The sequence below is a fragment of the Heptranchias perlo genome, chromosome 14 (genome assembly GCF_035084215.1).
Source record: "Heptranchias perlo isolate sHepPer1 chromosome 14, sHepPer1.hap1, whole genome shotgun sequence".
NCBI classification, from domain to species: domain Eukaryota; kingdom Metazoa; phylum Chordata; class Chondrichthyes; order Hexanchiformes; family Hexanchidae; genus Heptranchias; species Heptranchias perlo.
The window spans coordinates 682,172-701,144 of NC_090338.1; the positions used below are offsets into that span (position 1 = coordinate 682,172).

At 45.2% G+C, this 18,973-nt stretch overlaps 1 protein-coding gene across 2 annotated transcripts in view; it reads right to left on the bottom strand.

The window, feature by feature from the left end:
• Nucleotides 1-218: 218 nt before the first annotated feature.
• Nucleotides 219-18,973, bottom strand: part of LOC137332244 (15-hydroxyprostaglandin dehydrogenase [NAD(+)]-like) — a 142,160-nt gene continuing 123,405 nt past the window's right edge. Inside the window, exon 8 of one of the 2 annotated variants that reach the window (XM_067995936.1) lies at nt 219-5,707. In XM_067995936.1, the coding sequence (XP_067852037.1) occupies nt 5,584-5,707 (124 nt within the window). In that variant the 3' untranslated portion in view covers nt 219-5,583. The remainder of the gene's footprint in view (nt 5,708-18,973) is intronic. The other variant, XM_067995937.1, reaches the window with a different exon arrangement.

Here is an 18,973-nt window from a genome sequence, read left to right on the forward strand (position 1 = left end):
TTGTTCTCCTTAGAGCAGAGAAGGTTAAGGGGAGATTTAATAGAGATGTTCAAAAATATGAGGCACATTAAAAACTCATTTAACTTGATGCAGACTCACAGTTCAAAGACATAGAAACATTGGGGAGAATACAGTGTTTTGATAGTTTCATGCATGAAGAGGATTGATGCAGCCTGTACCATGGGATAGAGAATTGTAAACAATTTTACAACACCAAGTTATAGTCCAGCAATTTTATTTTAAATTCACAAGCTTTCGGAGGCTTCCTCCTTCCTCAGGTGAACGTTGTTGGAAAAATTGTCTCTCTATCCCACATCATGGGATAGAGAGAGACAATGTACCATGGGATATATAGTGAGACAATGTACCATGGGATAGAGAGAGACAATGTACCATGGGATAGAGAGAGACAATGTACCATGGGATAGAGAGAGACAATGTACCATGGGATAGAGAGAGACAATGTACCATGGGATAGAGAGAGACAATGTACCATGGGATAGAGAGAGACAATGTACCATGGGATAGAGAGAGACAATGTACCATGGGATAGAGAGAGACAATGTACCATGGGATAGAGAGAGACAATGTACCATGGGATAGAGAGAGACAATGTACCATGGGATAGAGAGAGACAATGTACCATGGGATAGAGAGAGACAATGTACCATGGGATAGAGAGAGAGTGTACCATGGGATATAGAGACAATGGTCTCGATTTTACTACCCGCTATCAGGTGCGTTCTCGGCGGGGGGGCCCAGAAAATCGGGAAATCCAGGAGCGGGACCAGATCTCGCCTCGATCCCGCCCACTTCCAGGTTCCCCGCTGACGCGCCGGCGTGCGCGCGCAGCCCCCACTGGTGGGAATCCCGCAGGCAATTAAAGCCAGCGGGATGCCACTTGACAATATTGAGTTAGGTATTTCAGGTCATTAAATGACCTGATTAAGGGACTATGTGGGATTTTGGAACAACATGGGACTGTTTCCCACACTGGGGGAAACACTCCCAGCTCGAATGGACGTGTTGCAGCTGTCAGCCTGTGGCAGCTGCAAAGGTCCATTTGACAGGTGTGGGTGGGAGACCCTCACCCATTGCAGGAGGCCACTCTGTCACTTGGGACAAAGTTTGGCCTCCACCACCCTCCTCCTGACGGTCAAAGTCACCAACCTGCACACTTACCCCGGGGTCCGGAGACATGTACCTACCTTGCGGACCCCCTCAGATATCCATCTTCCGGATGGGGGCCGCCGTAGCTGCAGTCATGACCTCCTCGGAGGGCAAACAGCTTCACCAGCCACGCCGTCCACCTCTGACACGTGGAGCTCCACAACACAGTGCTGTGACACATCCACCTGTACAGCAGGAGGGAGGGCTACCGCAGAGAGAGATGCGTCGCAGAGGGCACTACCCTCGCCACAGGGTCCACAGACCGAGGCTCAGCCTCCTGGACCTCTCTGAGCAGCAGTGCACACGGAGGCTCAGAGTCACTCGACATGTAGCCGTGGACATCTGCAGCCTCTTTCATGCCGAGCTGCTCCTGGCTGGCCCGAGCACCATCTTCCTATCTGTCGCTGTCAAAGTCACCACTGCCCTCCCGAACTTCTCCTCCGCAGCCTTCCAGGGTGCAACCGGGGACATCGCCGATGTCTCTCAGTCGTCTACGCAGAAGAGCCCTGCAAATACACCTACACCCACTCTGCAGTGACACAATGGGTGGCATCAGTGGTGGGTCCTCATAGTGATACCCAGGAGCGGGCATTATTGCACAAACCGGACAGGATTCGCGAAGACATGGCAGTAGTGGTGCCAATATAATGTGTGATGTGAGTTGTTCTGAAATTCAATATAAGTAACAACCATGACAAACCCTCAAACACCCTGTGCATCCCCTTCATGCTCACGACACGTTTGCCTACTGCACATATGTGATGCATGCCCTGTGGCTGCAGCACAGGTGGTGGCAGGTTGAGTGAGGCTGGCCGTGAGAGAGATGCATGAGAGGGTGAGTATGAGATGGAGCCATGAGATTGTATGAGGATTGGGTTGAGTGGTAGTGGCGGGATGAGTACTGGCGAGGTGAGTAGGTGCAGGTAAGATGAGGATGGGGTTTGAGTGGGTATGAGGGGTGATGTGACAGAGTAGTGTTGGCAGTGCTGAAGGAGATGTGGGGTGGGGGCAGTGATGTGGCAGACGGAGTGTAGGGGAAAGACTACGTGTACTCACTGTGGCTGACCGACTGAGGTCATTGGACCGCCTCCTGCACTGTATGCAGGTGGGCGATATGTTGGTGGCGCAGGTGACCCCCTCTGCCACCTCGAGCCAGGCCTTCCTGGTGGCGGAGGCAGGCCGCTTCCTCCCGCCCGCCGGGTGGAAGATCTCTGTCCTCCCCCTCCTCCTCACCCCATGTATTGATACCTGGGGTGAGGCATCATTAAACTGGGAGCAGCCTTCCCCCTGGGCTGCTCCATGCAGCCATCTTTGCTATTGGTTGCAGCATCTGTCAGTGGAGGACTGCCCCTTTAAATAAAGCGCCTCCAGCTGACAGATCTTACTGCGCATGTGCAGCCCGCCCGGTGCACAGATCAGCAGCGGGGAACCTGGAGGAGCAGGTAAGTGGATCCAATTAGCGGTTTGCCTGCTACGATCGCGCGGGAAACCCACTAATTTCACCGGGCGCGTTACCCACGCGCCCGCTTGCCCATCCGCCGAGAACCCGCAGCCCTGCTAAAATCGGGCCCAATGTACCATGGGATAGAGAGACAATATACCATGGGATATATAGTGAGTCTATGTAAAATGGGATATATAGTGAGACTATGTACAATGGGATTTAGAGAGACAATGTACAATGGGATATATTACTTTCTAAATGGTAAAAAGTTAAAAACAGTGGATGTTCAAAGGGACTTAGGGGTTCAGGTACATAGATCATTGAAATGTCATGAACAGGTGCAAAAAATAATCAATAAGGCTAATGGAATTCTGGCCTTTATATCTAGAGGACAAGAGTACAAGGGGGCAGAAGTTATGCTGCAGCTATACAAAACCCTGGTTAGACCGCACCTGGAGTACTGTGAGCAGTTCTGGGCACCGCACCTTCGGAAGGACATATTGGCCTTGGAGGGAGTGCAGCGTAGGTTTACTAGAATGATACCCGGACTTCAAGGGTTAAGTTACGAGGAGAGATTACACAAATTGGGATTGTATTCTCTCGAGTTTCGAAGGTTAAGGGGTGATCTGATCGAAGTTTATAAGATATTAAGGGGAACGGATAGGGTGGATAGAGAGAAACTATTTCCGCTGGTTGGGGATTCTAGGAGTAGGGGGCACAGTCTAAAAATTAGAGCCAGACCTTTCAGGAGCGAGATTAGAAAACATTTCTACACACAAAGGGTGGTAGAAGTTTGGAACTCTCTTCCGCAAACGGCAATTGATACTAGCTCAATTGCTAAATTTATATCTGAGATCGATAGCTTTTTGGCAACCAAAGGTATTAAGGGATATGGGCCAAAGGCAGGTATATGGAGTTAGATCACAGATCAGCCATGATCTTATCAAATGGCGGAGCAGGCACGAGGGGCTGAATGGCCTACTCCTGTTCCTATGTTCCTATATAGTGAGACTACGTACAATGGGATATATAGGGGGGACAGAGAGGGGCAAGCATGAGGAGAGAGAAGGGGGAGCAAGGGGGGAGAGAGGAGAGAGAAAGGGGAGAGAGAAGGGAGAAAGGGGAGAGAGGGAGAAAGGGCAGAGAGAAGGGAGAGAGAGGAGTGAGGAGAGAGGGGGTGAGAGAGGAGTGAGGTGGAAGGGGGAGAAAGGAGAGAGGGGGTAGAGAGGAGAGAGGGGGCAGAGCGGAGAAAGAGGGTGACAGTGGAAGAGAAGGGAGTGAAGGGGGGAGAGAGGAGAGAGGGAGGGGGCAGAGAGGAGAGAGGGAGGGGGGAGAGACAAGAGGGGGAGGGGGGAGAAGTGAAGAGGGGAGTTAATGTTTTATCAAAGTGTCCGCACATCTGTCCTCTCCACAGATCCTGCCTGGCCTGTGAATGTTTCCAGCAGATTCTGTTTTTGGTTTAAATTGAGGGCCATGGATCAGATTGCCACAAGTGATGTTAAATTGATACAAGACCACAGTTGGAGAGATGAGTCCAGTGTGGGTGGCCCATTATTCGAAGGATATTAGAGGCATGGAGTGGCGACAGTGAAGATTCTCTAAAATTATACAATGAATAAAAGGTTATAGTTATGAGGAAAGGCTCAAAAAATAAAGAAAACTGCTGGAAACACACAGCAGGTCAGTCCGTATCTGTGGAGAACTGAAAAATGAACAAACATTGATATAGAATCAGAACAAAAGGGAGAAGCAAAAACGCATGAAGAATGAACTGTAGCAACTCGCCAAGGCTTCTTCAACAGCACCTCCCAAACCCGCGACCTCTACCCCCTAGAAGGACAAGAGCAGCAGGCACATGGGAACAACACCACCTGCACGTTCCCCTCCAAGTCACACACCATCCCGACTTGGAAATATATCGGCCGTTCCTTCATCGTCGCTGGGTCAAAATCCTGGAACTCCCTTCCTAACAGCACTGTGGGAGAACCTTCACCACATGGACTGCAGCGGTTCAAGAAGGCGGCTCACCACCACCTTCTCGAGGGCAATTAGGGATGGGCCATAAATGCCGGCCTCGCCAGCGACGCCCACATCCCATGAACGAATACAAAAAACAGAAGTTTGTTCAGCGGCTGCGAACTGTTACATCAAACAATGGGAAGCAGCGTAAAAGAAATCAAAGACATTAAAGAAACAAAGGATGTTTTTAGATTGGAGGCAGTGGGAAGCAGGTCAGGGGAGAGAGGGATAGAAAACTGCCGAGGTCTGAACTGAAACAGGAGAAGACGACAAATCAGAAAGAGACATGACTGCCCAAACATAAGAACAGCGGCAACAACGAGAGCGGAGGCTCCGCCACTAAAACCACTTTGTGATGGAGGGTGCTCAGCGCAGGCATCAAACCTCCTGAGGATCACATGACTCGTGCGATAGGCCAAATGGCTTCGCTTTAACATGTAATTATGAATTCTGCTCCCAGTAAATAAACAAAAAAACCCTTTCCCACGAGCGTTTCCCATTTTAGAAAACCAAATAATCAGTGCTCAGGGTGTCGGTGCTCAGGGTGTCGGTGCTCCGGGTCTCGGTGCTCCGTGTGTTGGTGCTCCGGGTGTTGGTGCTCCCGGTCTCGGTGCTCCCGGTGTCGGTGCTCCGGGTCTTGGTGCTCCCGGTGTTGGTGCTCCCGGTGTTGGTGCACCGTGTGTTGGTGCTCCGGGTCTTGGTGCTCCGGGTGTCGGTGCTCCCGGTCTTGGTGCTCCCGGTGTCGGTGCTCCGGGTCTTGGTGCTCCGGGTCTTGGTGCTCCCGGTGTTGGTGCTCCCGGTGTTGGTGCTCCGGGTGTTGGTGCTCCGGGTGTTGGTGCTCCCGGTGTTGGTGCTCCGGGTGTTGGTGCTCCCGGTGTTGGTGCTCCGGGTGTTGGTGCTCCGGGTGTTGGTGCTGCGGGTGTTGGTTTGGAGGCTGCAGATATTCTGGGTCACAGGTGGTGTTTTGAGTAGTTGTGATAGTCAATTCCTTTTCCCTTTGTTATTCTCATAACCTCTCCATTCTTGGACTCAGCGGACACAAGTTGCAAGAATCCCTCAGCAACCAATGGTGGGCTGCAAAAAGAAAGAACAGAAACAGGTTTCTTTCCCCTGAGAGGAACAAGACCACATTTGCATTTCAGTAAACTACAGGTTGGAATATGCCCTTGCTCTAAGAGTCATAGAATCATACAGCACAGAAGGGGGCCATTCGGCCCATCGTGCCTGTGCCGGCTCTTTGAAAGAGCTATCCAATTAGTCCCACTCCCCTGCTCTTTCCCCATAGCCCTGTAATGTTTTTCCCTTCAAGTATTTATCCAATTCCCTTTTCAAAGTTATTATTGAATCTGCTTCCACCGCCCTTTCAGGCAGCGCATTCCAGATCAGAACAACTCGTGCATAAAAATAATTCTAGTCTCTTCATGTTAGTTATTCCTAGTTATAATATTTACCTATTAACCAAGAGTTTCAGTCTCATTTTACAGCTCAACAGAAATGTTAATCTTGGAGATCATGAAAAACTTCTTTTCTAACCAGAGGAGAAGTTTGGGTCAATTTGTGCAGGAGTTTGGCTCAGGGGTAACCTTCCGGCCTCGAAATCGAGTGGTTCTGGGATCGAGCCCCACTCCAGACAGCCCCGGGGAGCGAATAGGAGAGAAGAGTCGGGAGTATAAAGCAAGCGGGAGAACCGGGAGTACAAGGAGAGCGGGAGTACAAGGAGAGCGGGAGAACCGGGAGTACAAGGAGAGCGGGAGTACAAGGAGAGCGGGAGAACCGGGAGTGTAAAGAGAGCTAAATTTCTCCAGTCCTGGCAGCATCCTCGTAAATCTCCTCTGCACCCTCTCTAGTGCAATCACATCTTTCCTGTAATGTGGTGACCAGAACTGTACACAGTACTCAAGCTGTGGCCTAACTAGTGTTTTATACAGTTCTAGCATAACCTCCCTGCTCTTATATTCTATGCCTTGGCGAATAAAGGAAAGTATCCCCTATGCCATCTTAACCACCTTATCTACCTGTCCTGCTACCTTCAGGGATCTGTGGACATGTACTCCAAGGTCCCTCACTTCCTCTACACCTCTCAGTATCCTCCCATTTATTGTGTATTCCCTTGCCTTGTTTGCCCTCCCCAAATGCATTACCTCACACTTCTCCGGATTGAATTCCATTTGCCACTTTTCTGCCCACCTGACCAGTCCATTGATATCTTCCTGCAGTCTACAGCTTTCCTCCTCACTATCAACCGCACGGACAATTTTTGTATCATCTGCAAACTTCTTAATCATGCCCCCTACATTTAAGTCCAAATCATTAATATATCTCACAAAAAGCAAGGGACCTCACTGGAAACAGCCTTCCAATCGCAAAAACACCCGTCAACCATTACCCTTTGCTTCCTGCCACTGAGCCAATTTTGGATCAAACTAGCCACATTCCCTTGGATCCCATGGGCCTTTACTTTTTTGACCAGTCTGCCATGTGGGACCTTGTCAAAAGCCTTGCTAAAATACATGTAGACAACATCAAACGCACTACCCTCATCGACCCTCCTTGTTACACCCTCAAAAAATTCAATCAAGCTAGTCAGACACAACCTTCCTTTAGCAAATCCTTGCTGACTGTCCTTGATCAACCCATGCCTTTCTAAAATGAAGATTTAGAATAAGGAGAGCGGGAGAACCTGGAGTTTTTTTTTATTCGTTCATTGGATGTGGGCGTCGCTGGCGAAGCCAGCATTTTGTACAAGGAGAACCGGGAGTATGAAGGAAGCAGGAGAACCAGGACTGTAAAGGAAGAAACTGGAACATAAGGGGAGAACCCAGAGTATATGGGGAGTGGAAGAACCTGGTGTATAAGGAGCATGGGAGAAGCTGGAGTATAAGGAGAGTGGGAGAACCTGGAGTACAAGGAGAGTGGGAGAACCTGGAGTATAAGGAGAGTGGGAGAAATGGGAGCGTAAGGAGAGTGGGCGAACTGGGAGTATAAGGAGAGTGGGAGTATAAAGGGAGCAGGAGAACCAGGAGTGTAAAGTGAGAAACTGGAACATAAGGGGAGATCCCAGAGTATATGGAGCGTGGGTGAACCTGGAGTATAAGGAGAGTGGGAGAACCTGGAGTATAAGAAGCATGTGGTATTCATTCAGTATGGCGATGGCCCGACTAGAGAGGGGGCAAAACTTGACCTCCTCTTGGGAAATAAGGAAGGGCAGGTGACAGAAGTGTTAGTGAGGCATCACTTTAGGACCAGTGATCATAATTCCATTAGTTTTAAGATAGCTATGGAGAATGATAGGTCTGGCCCAAAAGTTAAAATTCTAAATTGGGGAAAGGCCAATTTTGATGGTATTAGACAGGAACTTTCAGAAGTTGATTGGGAGAGTCTGTTGGCAGGCAAAGGGACGTCTGGTAAGTGGGAGGCCTTCAAAAGTGTGTTAACCAGGGTTCGCACATTCCTTATAAAGTGAAGGGCTAGGCTGGTAGAAGTAGGGAACCTTGGATGACTCGGGAGATTGAGGCCCTAGTCAGAAAGAAGAAGGAGGCATATGACATGCATAGGCAGCTGGGATCAAGTGGATCCCTTGAAGAGTATAGTGATTGCCGGAGTAGAGTTAAGAGAGAAATCAGGAGGGCAAAAAGGGGACATGAGATTGCTTTGGCAGATAAGGCAAAGGTGAATCCAAAGAGCTTCTACAAATACATAAAGGGCAAAAGAGTAACTAGGGAGAGAGTAGGGCTTCTTAAGGATCAACAAGGTCATCTATGTGCGGAACCATAAGAGATGGGTGAGATCCTAAATTAATATTTCGCATCGGTATTTACGGTTGAGAAAGGCATGGATGTTAGGGAACTTGGGGAAATAAATAGTGATGTCTTGAGGAGTGTACATATTACAGAGAGGGAGGTGCTGGAAGTCTTAACGCGCATCAAGGTAGATAAATCTCCGGGACCTGATGAAATGTATCCCAGGACGTTATGGGAGGTTAGGGAGGAAATTGCGGGTCCCCCAGCAGAGATATTTGAATCATCGACAGCTACAGGTGAGGTGCCTGAAGATTGGAGGGTAGCAAATGTTGTGCCTTTGTTTAAGAAGGGCGGCAGGGAAAATCCTGGGAACTACAGACCGGTGAGCCTGACATCTGTAGTGGGTAAGTTGTGAGAGGGTATTCTGAGAGACAGGATCTACAGGCATTTGGAGAGGCAGGGACTGATTAGGAACAGTCAGCATGGTTTTGTGAGAGGAAAATCATGTCTCACAAATTTGATTGAGTTTTTTGAAGGGGTAACCAAGAAGATAGATGAGGGCTGTGCAGTAGACGTGGTCTACATGGACTTCAGCAAAGCCTTTGACAAGGTACCGCATGGTAGGTTGTTATATAAGGTTAAATCTCATGGGATCCAAGGTGAGGTAGCCAATTGGATACAAAATTGGATTGACGACAGAAGACAGAGGGTGGTTGTAGAGAGTTGTTTTTCAAACTGGAGGCCTGTGACCAGCAGTGTGCCTCAGGGATTGGTGCTGGGTCCGCTGTTATTTGTTATTTATATTAATGATTTGGATGAGAATTTAGGAGGCATGGTTAGTAAGTTTGCAGATGACACCAAGATTGGTGGCATTGTGGACAGTGAAGAAGGTTATCTAGGATTGCAATGGGATCTTGATAAATTGGGCCAGTGGGCGGATGAATGGCAGATGGAGTTTAATTTAGATAAATGTGAGGTGATGCATTTTGGTAGATCGAATCGGGCCAGGACCTACTCCGTTAATGGTAGGGCGTTGGGGAGAGTTATAGAACAGAGAGATCTAGGATTACAGGTTCATAGCTCCTTGAAAGTGGAGTCACAGGTGGATAGAGTGGTGAAGAAGGCATTCAGCATGCTTGGTTTCATTGGTCAGAACATTGAATACAGGAGTTGGGATGTCTTGTTGAAGTTGTACAAGACATTAGTAAGGCCACACTTGGAATACTGTGTACAGTTCTGGTCACCCTATTATAGAAAGGATATTATTAAACTAGAAAGAGTGCAGAAAAGATTTACTAGGATGCTACCGGGACTTGATGGTTTGACTTATAGGGAGAGGTTGGATAGACTGAGACTTTTTTCCCTGGAGAGTAGGAGGTTAAGGGGTGATCTTATAGAAGTCTATAAAATAATGAGGGGCATAGATAAGGTAGATAGTCAAAATCTTTTCCCAAAGGTAGGGGAGTCTATAACGAGGGGGCATAGATTTAAGGTGAGAGGGGAGAGATACAAAAGGGTCCAGAGGGACAATTTTTTCACTCAAAGGGTGGTGAGTGTCTGGAACGAGCTGCCAGAGGCAGTAATAGAGGCGGATACAATTTTGTCTTTTAAAAAGCATTTGGACAGTTACATGGGTAAGATGGGTATAGAGGGATATGGGCCAAGTGCAGGCAACTGGGACTAGCTTAGTGGTATAAAGTGGGTGACATGGACATGTTGGGCCGAAGGGCCTGTTTCCATGTTGTAAACTTCTATGATTCTATGTGAAAACCCGGAGTATAAGGAGAGTGGGAGAACCTGGAGTATAAGGAGAGTGGGAGAACCTGGAGTATAAGGAGCGTGGGAGAACCTGGAGTATAAGGAGAGTGGGAGAACCTGGAGTATAGCGGAGTGGGAGAACCCAGAGTATAAGGAGAGTGGGAGAACCCGGAGTATAAGGAGAGCGGGAGAACCCGGAGTATAAGGAGAGTGGGAGAACCCGGAGTATAAAGAGAGCGGGAGAACCCGGAGTATATGGAGAGTGGGAGAACCTGGAGTATAAGGAGAGCGGGAGAACCTGGAGTATAAGGAGAGTGGGGGAACCTGGAGTATAAGGAGAGCGGGAGAGGTGTATAAAGAGAATCAGTCTGGGTGGAGTTAAGAAGATCCAAGGGGCAGAAAACACTGGTGGGAGTTGTCTATTGGCCTCCAAACAGTAGTGGTAATGTAGGGGACGGCATCAAACAGGAAATTAGAGATGCATGTAACAAGGGTACTACAGTAATCATGGGTGACTTTAATCTACATATAGACTGGCCAAACCAAATTAGCAATAATACTGTGGAGGATGAATTCCTGGAGTGTGTACGAGATGGTTTTTTAGACCAGTACATTGAGGAGTCAACCAGGGAACAGGCTATCCTAGATTGGGCAATGTGCAATGAGAAGGGGTGAATTAATAATTTTGTTGTGCGGGGTCTTTTAGGGAAGAGTGACCATAACATGATAGAATTCTTCATTAAGATGGAAAGTGAAGTAGTCCAATCCGAAACTAGGGTCCTAAATCTAAACAAAGGAAACTACGAAGGTATGAGGAGAGAGTTGGCTGTGACAGATTGGGAAGCTTCATTAAAAGGCATAACGGTGGATAGGCAATGGGTAACATTTAAGGAATGAATGCATGAATTGCAACAATTATACATTCCTTTCTGGCGCAAAAACACAAAAGGAAAAGCGGCCAATCCATGGCTAACAAAAGAAATTAAGGGTAGTATTAGATCCAAAGAGGAGTCATATAAAGTTGCCAGAAAAAGTAGCAAACCTGAGGATTGGGAGCAGTTTAGAATTCAGCAAAAAAGGACCAAGAGATTGATTAAGAGGTGAAAAATAGAGTATGAGAGTAAAATTGCAAGGAACATAAAAATGGACTGTAAAAGCTTCTACAAGTACATAAAAAGAAAAAGATTAGTAAAGACAAATGTAGGTCCCTTACAGTCAGAAACGGGAGAATTTATAATGGGGAACAGGGGAAATGGCAGAGCAATTAAACAAATACTTTGATTCTGTCTTCACGGAAGAGGACACAAATAACTTCCCAAAAATGCTAGGGAACCAAGGGACTCGTGAGAAGGAGGAATTAAAGGAAATTAGTAAAAAAATAGTGCTGGAGAAATCAATGGGATTGAAAGCCGATAAATCCCCAGGGCCTAATAATCTGCATCCCAGAGTACTGAAAGAGGTAGCCATGGAAATAGTGGATGCATTAGTTGTCATCTTCCAAAATTCTATAGATTATGGAACAGTTCCTGCAGATTGGAGGGTGGCAAATGTAACCCCATATTTAAAAAAGGAGGGAGAGAAAAAACAGGGAACTACAGACCGGTTAGCCTAACATCAGTAGTAGGGAAAATGCTCGAGTCTATTATAAAGGATGTGATAACAGGACACTTAGAAAATATCAACAGGTTTAGACAAAGTCAACATGGATTTATGAAAGGGAAATCATGTTTGCCAAACCTACTGGAGTTTTTGAGGATGTAACTGGTAGAATAGATAAGGGAGAACCAGTGGACGTGGTTTATTTGGATTTTCAGAAGGCTTTTGATAAAGTCCCACATAAGAGGTTAGTGTGTAAAATTAAAGCACATGGGATTGGGGGGAATATACTGGCATGGATTGAGAATTGGTTAACAGACAGGAAACAGAGAGTAGAAATAAATGGGTCTTTTTCGGGGTGGCAGGCAGTGACTAGTGGGGTACCACAGGGATCAGTGCTTGGGCCCCAGCTATTCACAATATATATCAATGATTTGGATGAGGGAACCAAATGTAATATTTCCAAGTTTGCTGATGACACAAAACTAGGTGGGATTGTGAGTTGTGAGGAGGATGTAAAGAGGCTTCAAGGTGATTTAGACAAGTTGAGTGAGTGGGCAAATACATGGCAGATGCAGTATAACGTGGATAAATGTGAAGTTATCCACTTCGGAAGGAAAACAGAAAGGCAGAGTATTATTTAAATGGTGATAGATTGGGAAATGTTGATATACAAAGGGACCTGGGTGTCCTTGTACACCAGTCACTGAAAGCGAACATGCAGGTGCAGCAAGCAGTTAGGAAGGCAAATGGTATGTTGGTTTTCATTGCAAGAGGATTTGAGCAAATAGGAGCAAGGACGTCTTACTGCAGTTATACAGGGCCTTGGTGAGACCACACCTGTAGTATCGTGTGCAGTTTTGGTCTCCTTACCAAAGAAAGGATATACTTGCCATAGAGGGAGTGCAGCGAAGGTTCACCAGGCTGATCCCTGGGATGGCAGGACTGTCGTATGAGGAGAGATTGGGTCGACTAGGCCTGTATTAGAAGAATGTGAGGGGATCTCATTGAAACATATAAAATTCTGACAGGGCTAGACAGACTGGATGCAGGAAGGATATTTCCCCTGGCTGGGGGGGTCCAGAACGAGGGGTCACAGTCTCAGGATACGTGGAAGGACATTTAGGACTGAGATTAGGAAAAATTTCTTCACTCAGAGGGTGGTGAACCTGTGGAATTCTCTACCACAGAAGGCTGTGGAGGCCAATTCACTGAATATATTTAAGAAGGAGCTAGATAGATTTCTGGACACAAAAGGCATCAAGGGGTATGGAGAGAGAGCGGGAATATGGTATTGAGATAGAGGATCAGCCATCATCATATTGAATGGCGGAGCAGGTTCGAAGGGCCGAATGGCCTACTCCTGCTCCTATTTTCTATGTTTCTATGTAAGAGATTAAAATAAATGCAAGGAGAAACCTGAGGAAGTGAGGTCACAGTCTGAGCAGAGAGCAAAGCCTCAGGAACGCAAGTGAAGTGTTTAATTATTATACACATTCTAATTTTAAATATCGAGCCTAAAGACATAAATAAATAACAAGGTAATTAATAAGATCTAAGGGTATAAAATTAACTAAGTAGAGGATACCAACATTAAAGGGATCTGGAGTGCATTAAATAAATATCTGGTATACATAAATAATAAATAAATAGGAATTGATCAAAGTAATTACAAATTAATTTGACATCAATCTATCCATCAAATAATTAATACTAGACGGCAAGCGTTTTTATTCGCTCTGGAGATAAATTACTGCTAACAATAAATAAATACAAACTAGTAATGGCAGCACAGCGTGAGACAGACTGGATGTGGGAGTTTGTGGACAGCGAGTCTGTCCCAGGTCACCACAGCTGCAGTAAATGCTTGAGACACTCTGACTCAGAGTCATTGAGCTGGAGAGCGAGTTAGAGACACTCCGACAGATAAGGGAGGGGGAGGAATTTCTGGGTAGTTTTCTCCAGAGTACAGTCACACCTCAGAGGAAAGCACAGGAAGGGGAGAGTGTGACTGTCAGTCAGCCGGGGAAGGGGAACCAAGGGGAGGTCGAGAAGGAGGTTCCGCAGACATTAGTCCTGTCCAACAGGTACGATGTACTAGTTATCTGTGAGGATAAGGATGTAGGCTGCAGGGAGGATGCCCAGAATGCTAACCATGGCACCGTGGGGCAAGAGGCAGTCCAAGGGGGGGGAGGGTCAGAATCGAAAGGTTGTAGTCCAAGGGGATTCTATAATCAGGGGGATAGATGGCGTCCTCTGCACTCGAGACCGAGAATCCAGGAGGGTGTGGGGCCTACCTGGTGCAAGGGTATAGGATATCTCAGAGCAACCGGAGAGGAACTTGGAAAGGGAGGGGGCGGATCCAGTTGTTGTGGTCCATGTTGGGACCAATGACAAATGGAAGAAAAGGGAGGAGGTTCTGCTAAGAGAATATCAGCAGTTCGAAACTAAATTTTAAAAAAACAGGACCTCACAGGTGGTAATCTCAGGATTACTACCCGATCACTGTGCTAATTGGCCCAGGGATAGGCAGATTAGGAAGGTGAATGTGTGGCTAAGAGACTGGTGTGGGAAGGAGGGGGTCCATTTCATGGGACACTGGGACCACTACTGGGACAGGAAGGAGCTGTACCACTGGGACGGGCTCCACCTGAACCAGAGTGGGACCAGTGTCCTAACAGAGAGGATAAATAGGGCGGGGAATAGGACTTTAAACTAGTTAGATGGGGGGAGGGACCTGGTGAAGAGAACATAAGTCTGAAGATAAAAGAAATAGGAGATGAGAGTAAAGGTCAGACCAAGTTAACGAATAAAGAAAGCATAAACCGTCAGGGAACAGCTACAATTACAGAACAGAAGTATAAAAACATTGTTAAAAATAAAGTGAGAGGAGTGACTAATAAAAGGGAATGAAATTACCTGAACAACAATGTGTAGAGCATCAGAAACCCAACAATGTGTAGAACATCAGAAACCCAACAATGTGTAGAGCATCAGAAATACAACAATGTTTAGAGCATCAGAAACCCAACAATGTGTAGAGCATCAGAAACACAACAATGTGTAGAGCATCAGAAACACAACAATGTGCAGAGCATCGGAAACACAACAATGTGCAGAGCATCAGAAACACAACAATGTGCAGAGCATCGGAAACACAACAATGTGCAGAGCTACAGAAACACAACAATGTGCAGAGCATCGGAAACACAACAATGTGCAGAGCATCAGAAACACAACAATGTGCAGAGCATCGGAAACACAACAATGTGCAGAACATCAGAAACACAACAATGTGTAGAGCATCAGAAACACAACAATGTGTAGAGCATCAGAAACACAACAATGTGTAGAGCATCAGAAACAAAACAATGTGTAGAGCAACAGAAACACAACAATGTGTAGAGCAACAGAAACAAAACAATGTGTAGAGCAACAGAAACACAACAATGTGTAGAGCATCAGAAACACAACAATGTGTAGAGCATCAGAAACACAACAATGTGCAGAGCATCTGAAACACAACAATGTGCAGAGCATCCGAAACACAACAATGTGCAGAGCATCAGAAACACAACAATGTGCAGAGCATCTGAAACACAACAATGTGCAGAGCATCAGAAACACAACAATGTGCAGAGCATCGGAAACACAACAATGTGCAGAGCATCAGAAACACAACAATGTGCAGAGCATCAGAAACACAACAATGTGCAGAGCATCAGAAACACAACAATGTGCAGAGAATCAGAAACAAAACAATGTGCAGAGCAACAGAAACACAACAATGTGTAGAGAATCAGAAACAAAACAATGTGTAGAGCATCGGAAACACAACAATGTGTAGAGCATCGGAAACAACAATGTGTAGAGAATCAGAAACACAACAATGTGTAGAGCATCGGAAACACAACAATGTGTAGAGCATCAGAAACACAACAATGTGTAGAGAATCAGAAACAAAACAATGTGTAGAGCATCAGAAACACAACAATGTGTAGAGAATCAGAAACAAAACAATGTGTAGAGCATCGGAAACACAACAATGTGTAGAGCATCGGAAACACAACAATGTGTAGAGAATCAGAAACACAACAATGTGTAGAGAATCAGAAACACAACAATGTGCAGAGCATCCGAAACACAACAATGTGCAGAGCATCGGAAACACAACAATGTGCAGAGCATCAGAAACACAACAATGTGTAGAGCATCAGAAACACAACAATGTGCAGAGCATCTGAAACACAACAATGTGCAGAGCATCTGAAACACAACAATGTGCAGAGCATCCGAAACACAACAATGTGCAGAGCATCGGAAACACAACAATGTGCAGAGCATCAGAAACACAACAATGTGTAGAGAATCAGAAACAAAACAATGTGTAGAGCATCGGAAACACAACAATGTGTAGAGCATCAGAAACACAACAATGTGTAGAGAATCAGAAACAAAACAATGTGTAGAGCATCGGAAACACAACAATGTGTAGAGCATCGGAAACACAACAATGTGTAGAGAATCAGAAACACAACAATGTGCAGAACAACAGAAACAAAACAATGTGTAGAGCAACAGAAACAAAACAATGTGTAGAGCAACAGAAACACAACAATGTGTAGAGCATCGGAAACAAAACAATGTGTAGAGCAACAGAAACAAAACAATGTGTAGAGCAACAGAAACAAAACAATGTGTAGAGCATCAGAAACACAACAATGTGTAGAGCATCGGAAACAAAACAATGTGTAGAGCATCGGAAACAAAACAATGTGTAGAACAACAGAAACACAACAATGTGTAGAGCATCGGAAACAAAACAATGTGTAGAACAACAGAAACAAAACAATGTGTAGAGCAACAGAAACAAAACAATGTGTAGAGCAACAGAAACCCAACAATGTGTAGAGCAACAGAAACCCAACAATGTGTAGAGCAACAGAAACAAAACAATGTGTAGAGCAACAGAAACCCAACAATGTGTAGAGCAACAGAAACCCAACAATGTGCAGAGCAACAGAAACACAACAATGTGTAGAGCATCAGAAACACAACAATGTGTAGAACAACAGAAACACAACAATGTGCAGAGAATCAGAAACACAACAATGTGCAGAGCAACAGAAACACAACAATGTGCAGAGCAACAGAAACACAACAATGTGTAGAGCAACAGAAACACAACAATGTGTAGAGAATCAGAAACACAACAATGTGCAGAGCAACAGAAACACAACAATGTGTAGAGAATCAGAAACACAACAATGTGTAGAGAATCAGAAACACAACAATGTGCAGAGCAACAGAAACACAACAATGTGTAGAGCAACAGAAACACAACAATGTGTAGAGAATCAGAAACACAACAATGTGTAGAGCAACAGAAACACAACAATGTGTAGAGAATCAGAAACACAACAATGTGCAGAGCAACAGAAACACAACAATGTGTAGAGCAACAGAAACACAACAATGTGTAGAGCAACAGAAACACAACAATGTGTAGAGAATCAGAAACACAACAATGTGCAGAGCAACAGAAACACAACAATGTGTAGAGCAACAGAAACACAACAATGTGTAGAGAATCAGAAACACAACAATGTGCAGAGCAACAGAAACACAACAATGTGTAGAGAATCAGAAACACAACAATGTGCAGAGCAACAGAAACACAACAATGTGCAGAGCAACAGAAACACAACAATGTGTAGAACAACAGAAACACAACAATGTGTAGAGAATCAGAAACACAACAATGTGCAGAGCAACAGAAACACAACAATGTGTAAAGAATCAGAAACACAACAATGTGTAGAGCATCAGAAACACAACAATGTGCAGAGCAACAGAAACACAACAATGTGCAGAGCATCAGAAACACAACAATGTGTAGAGCATCAGAAACACAACAATGTGTAGAGCAACAGAAACACAACAATGTGTAGAGCAACAGAAACACAACAATGTGTAGAGCAACAGAAACACAACAATGTGTAGAGCAACAGAAACAAAACAATGTGTAGAGCAACAGAAACACAACAATGTGTAGAGCAACAGAAACACAACAATGTGTAGAGCAACAGAAACACAACAATGTGTAGAGCAACAGAAACAAAACAATGTGTAGAGCAACAGAAACACAACAATGTGCAGAGCAACAGAAACACAACAATGTGTAGAGCATCGGAAACACAACAATGTGTAGAGCATCGGAAACAACAATGTGTAGAGAATCAGAAACACAACAATGTGTAGAGCATCGGAAACACAACAATGTGTAGAGCATCAGAAACACAACAATGTGTAGAGAATCAGAAACAAAACAATGTGTAGAGCATCAGAAACACAACAATGTGTAGAGAATCAGAAACAAAACAATGTGTAGAGCATCGGAAACACAACAATGTGTAGAGCATCGGAAACACAACAATGTGTAGAGAATCAGAAACACAACAATGTGTAGAGAATCAGAAACACAACAATGTGCAGAGCATCCGAAACACAACAATGTGCAGAGCATCGGAAACACAACAATGTGCAGAGCATCAGAAACACAACAATGTGTAGAGCATCAGAAACACAACAATGTGCAGAGCATCTGAAACACAACAATGTGCAGAGCATCTGAAACACAACAATGTGCAGAGCATCCGAAACACAACAATGTGCAGAGCATCGGAAACACAACAATGTGCAGAGCATCAGAAACACAACAATGTGTAGAGAATCAGAAACAAAACAATGTGTAGAGCATCGGAAACACAACAATGTGTAGAGCATCAGAAACACAACAATGTGTAGAGAATCAGAAACAAAACAATGTGTAGAGCATCGGAAACACAACAATGTGTAGAGCATCGGAAACACAACAATGTGTAGAGAATCAGAAACACAACAATGTGCAGAACAACAGAAACAAAACAATGTGTAGAGCAACAGAAACAAAACAATGTGTAGAGCAACAGAAACACAACAATGTGTAGAGCATCGGAAACAAAACAATGTGTAGAGCAACAGAAACAAAACAATGTGTAGAGCAACAGAAACAAAACAATGTGTAGAGCATCAGAAACACAACAATGTGTAGAGCATCGGAAACAAAACAATGTGTAGAGCATCGGAAACAAAACAATGTGTAGAACAACAGAAACACAACAATGTGTAGAGCATCGGAAACAAAACAATGTGTAGAACAACAGAAACAAAACAATGTGTAGAGCAACAGAAACAAAACAATGTG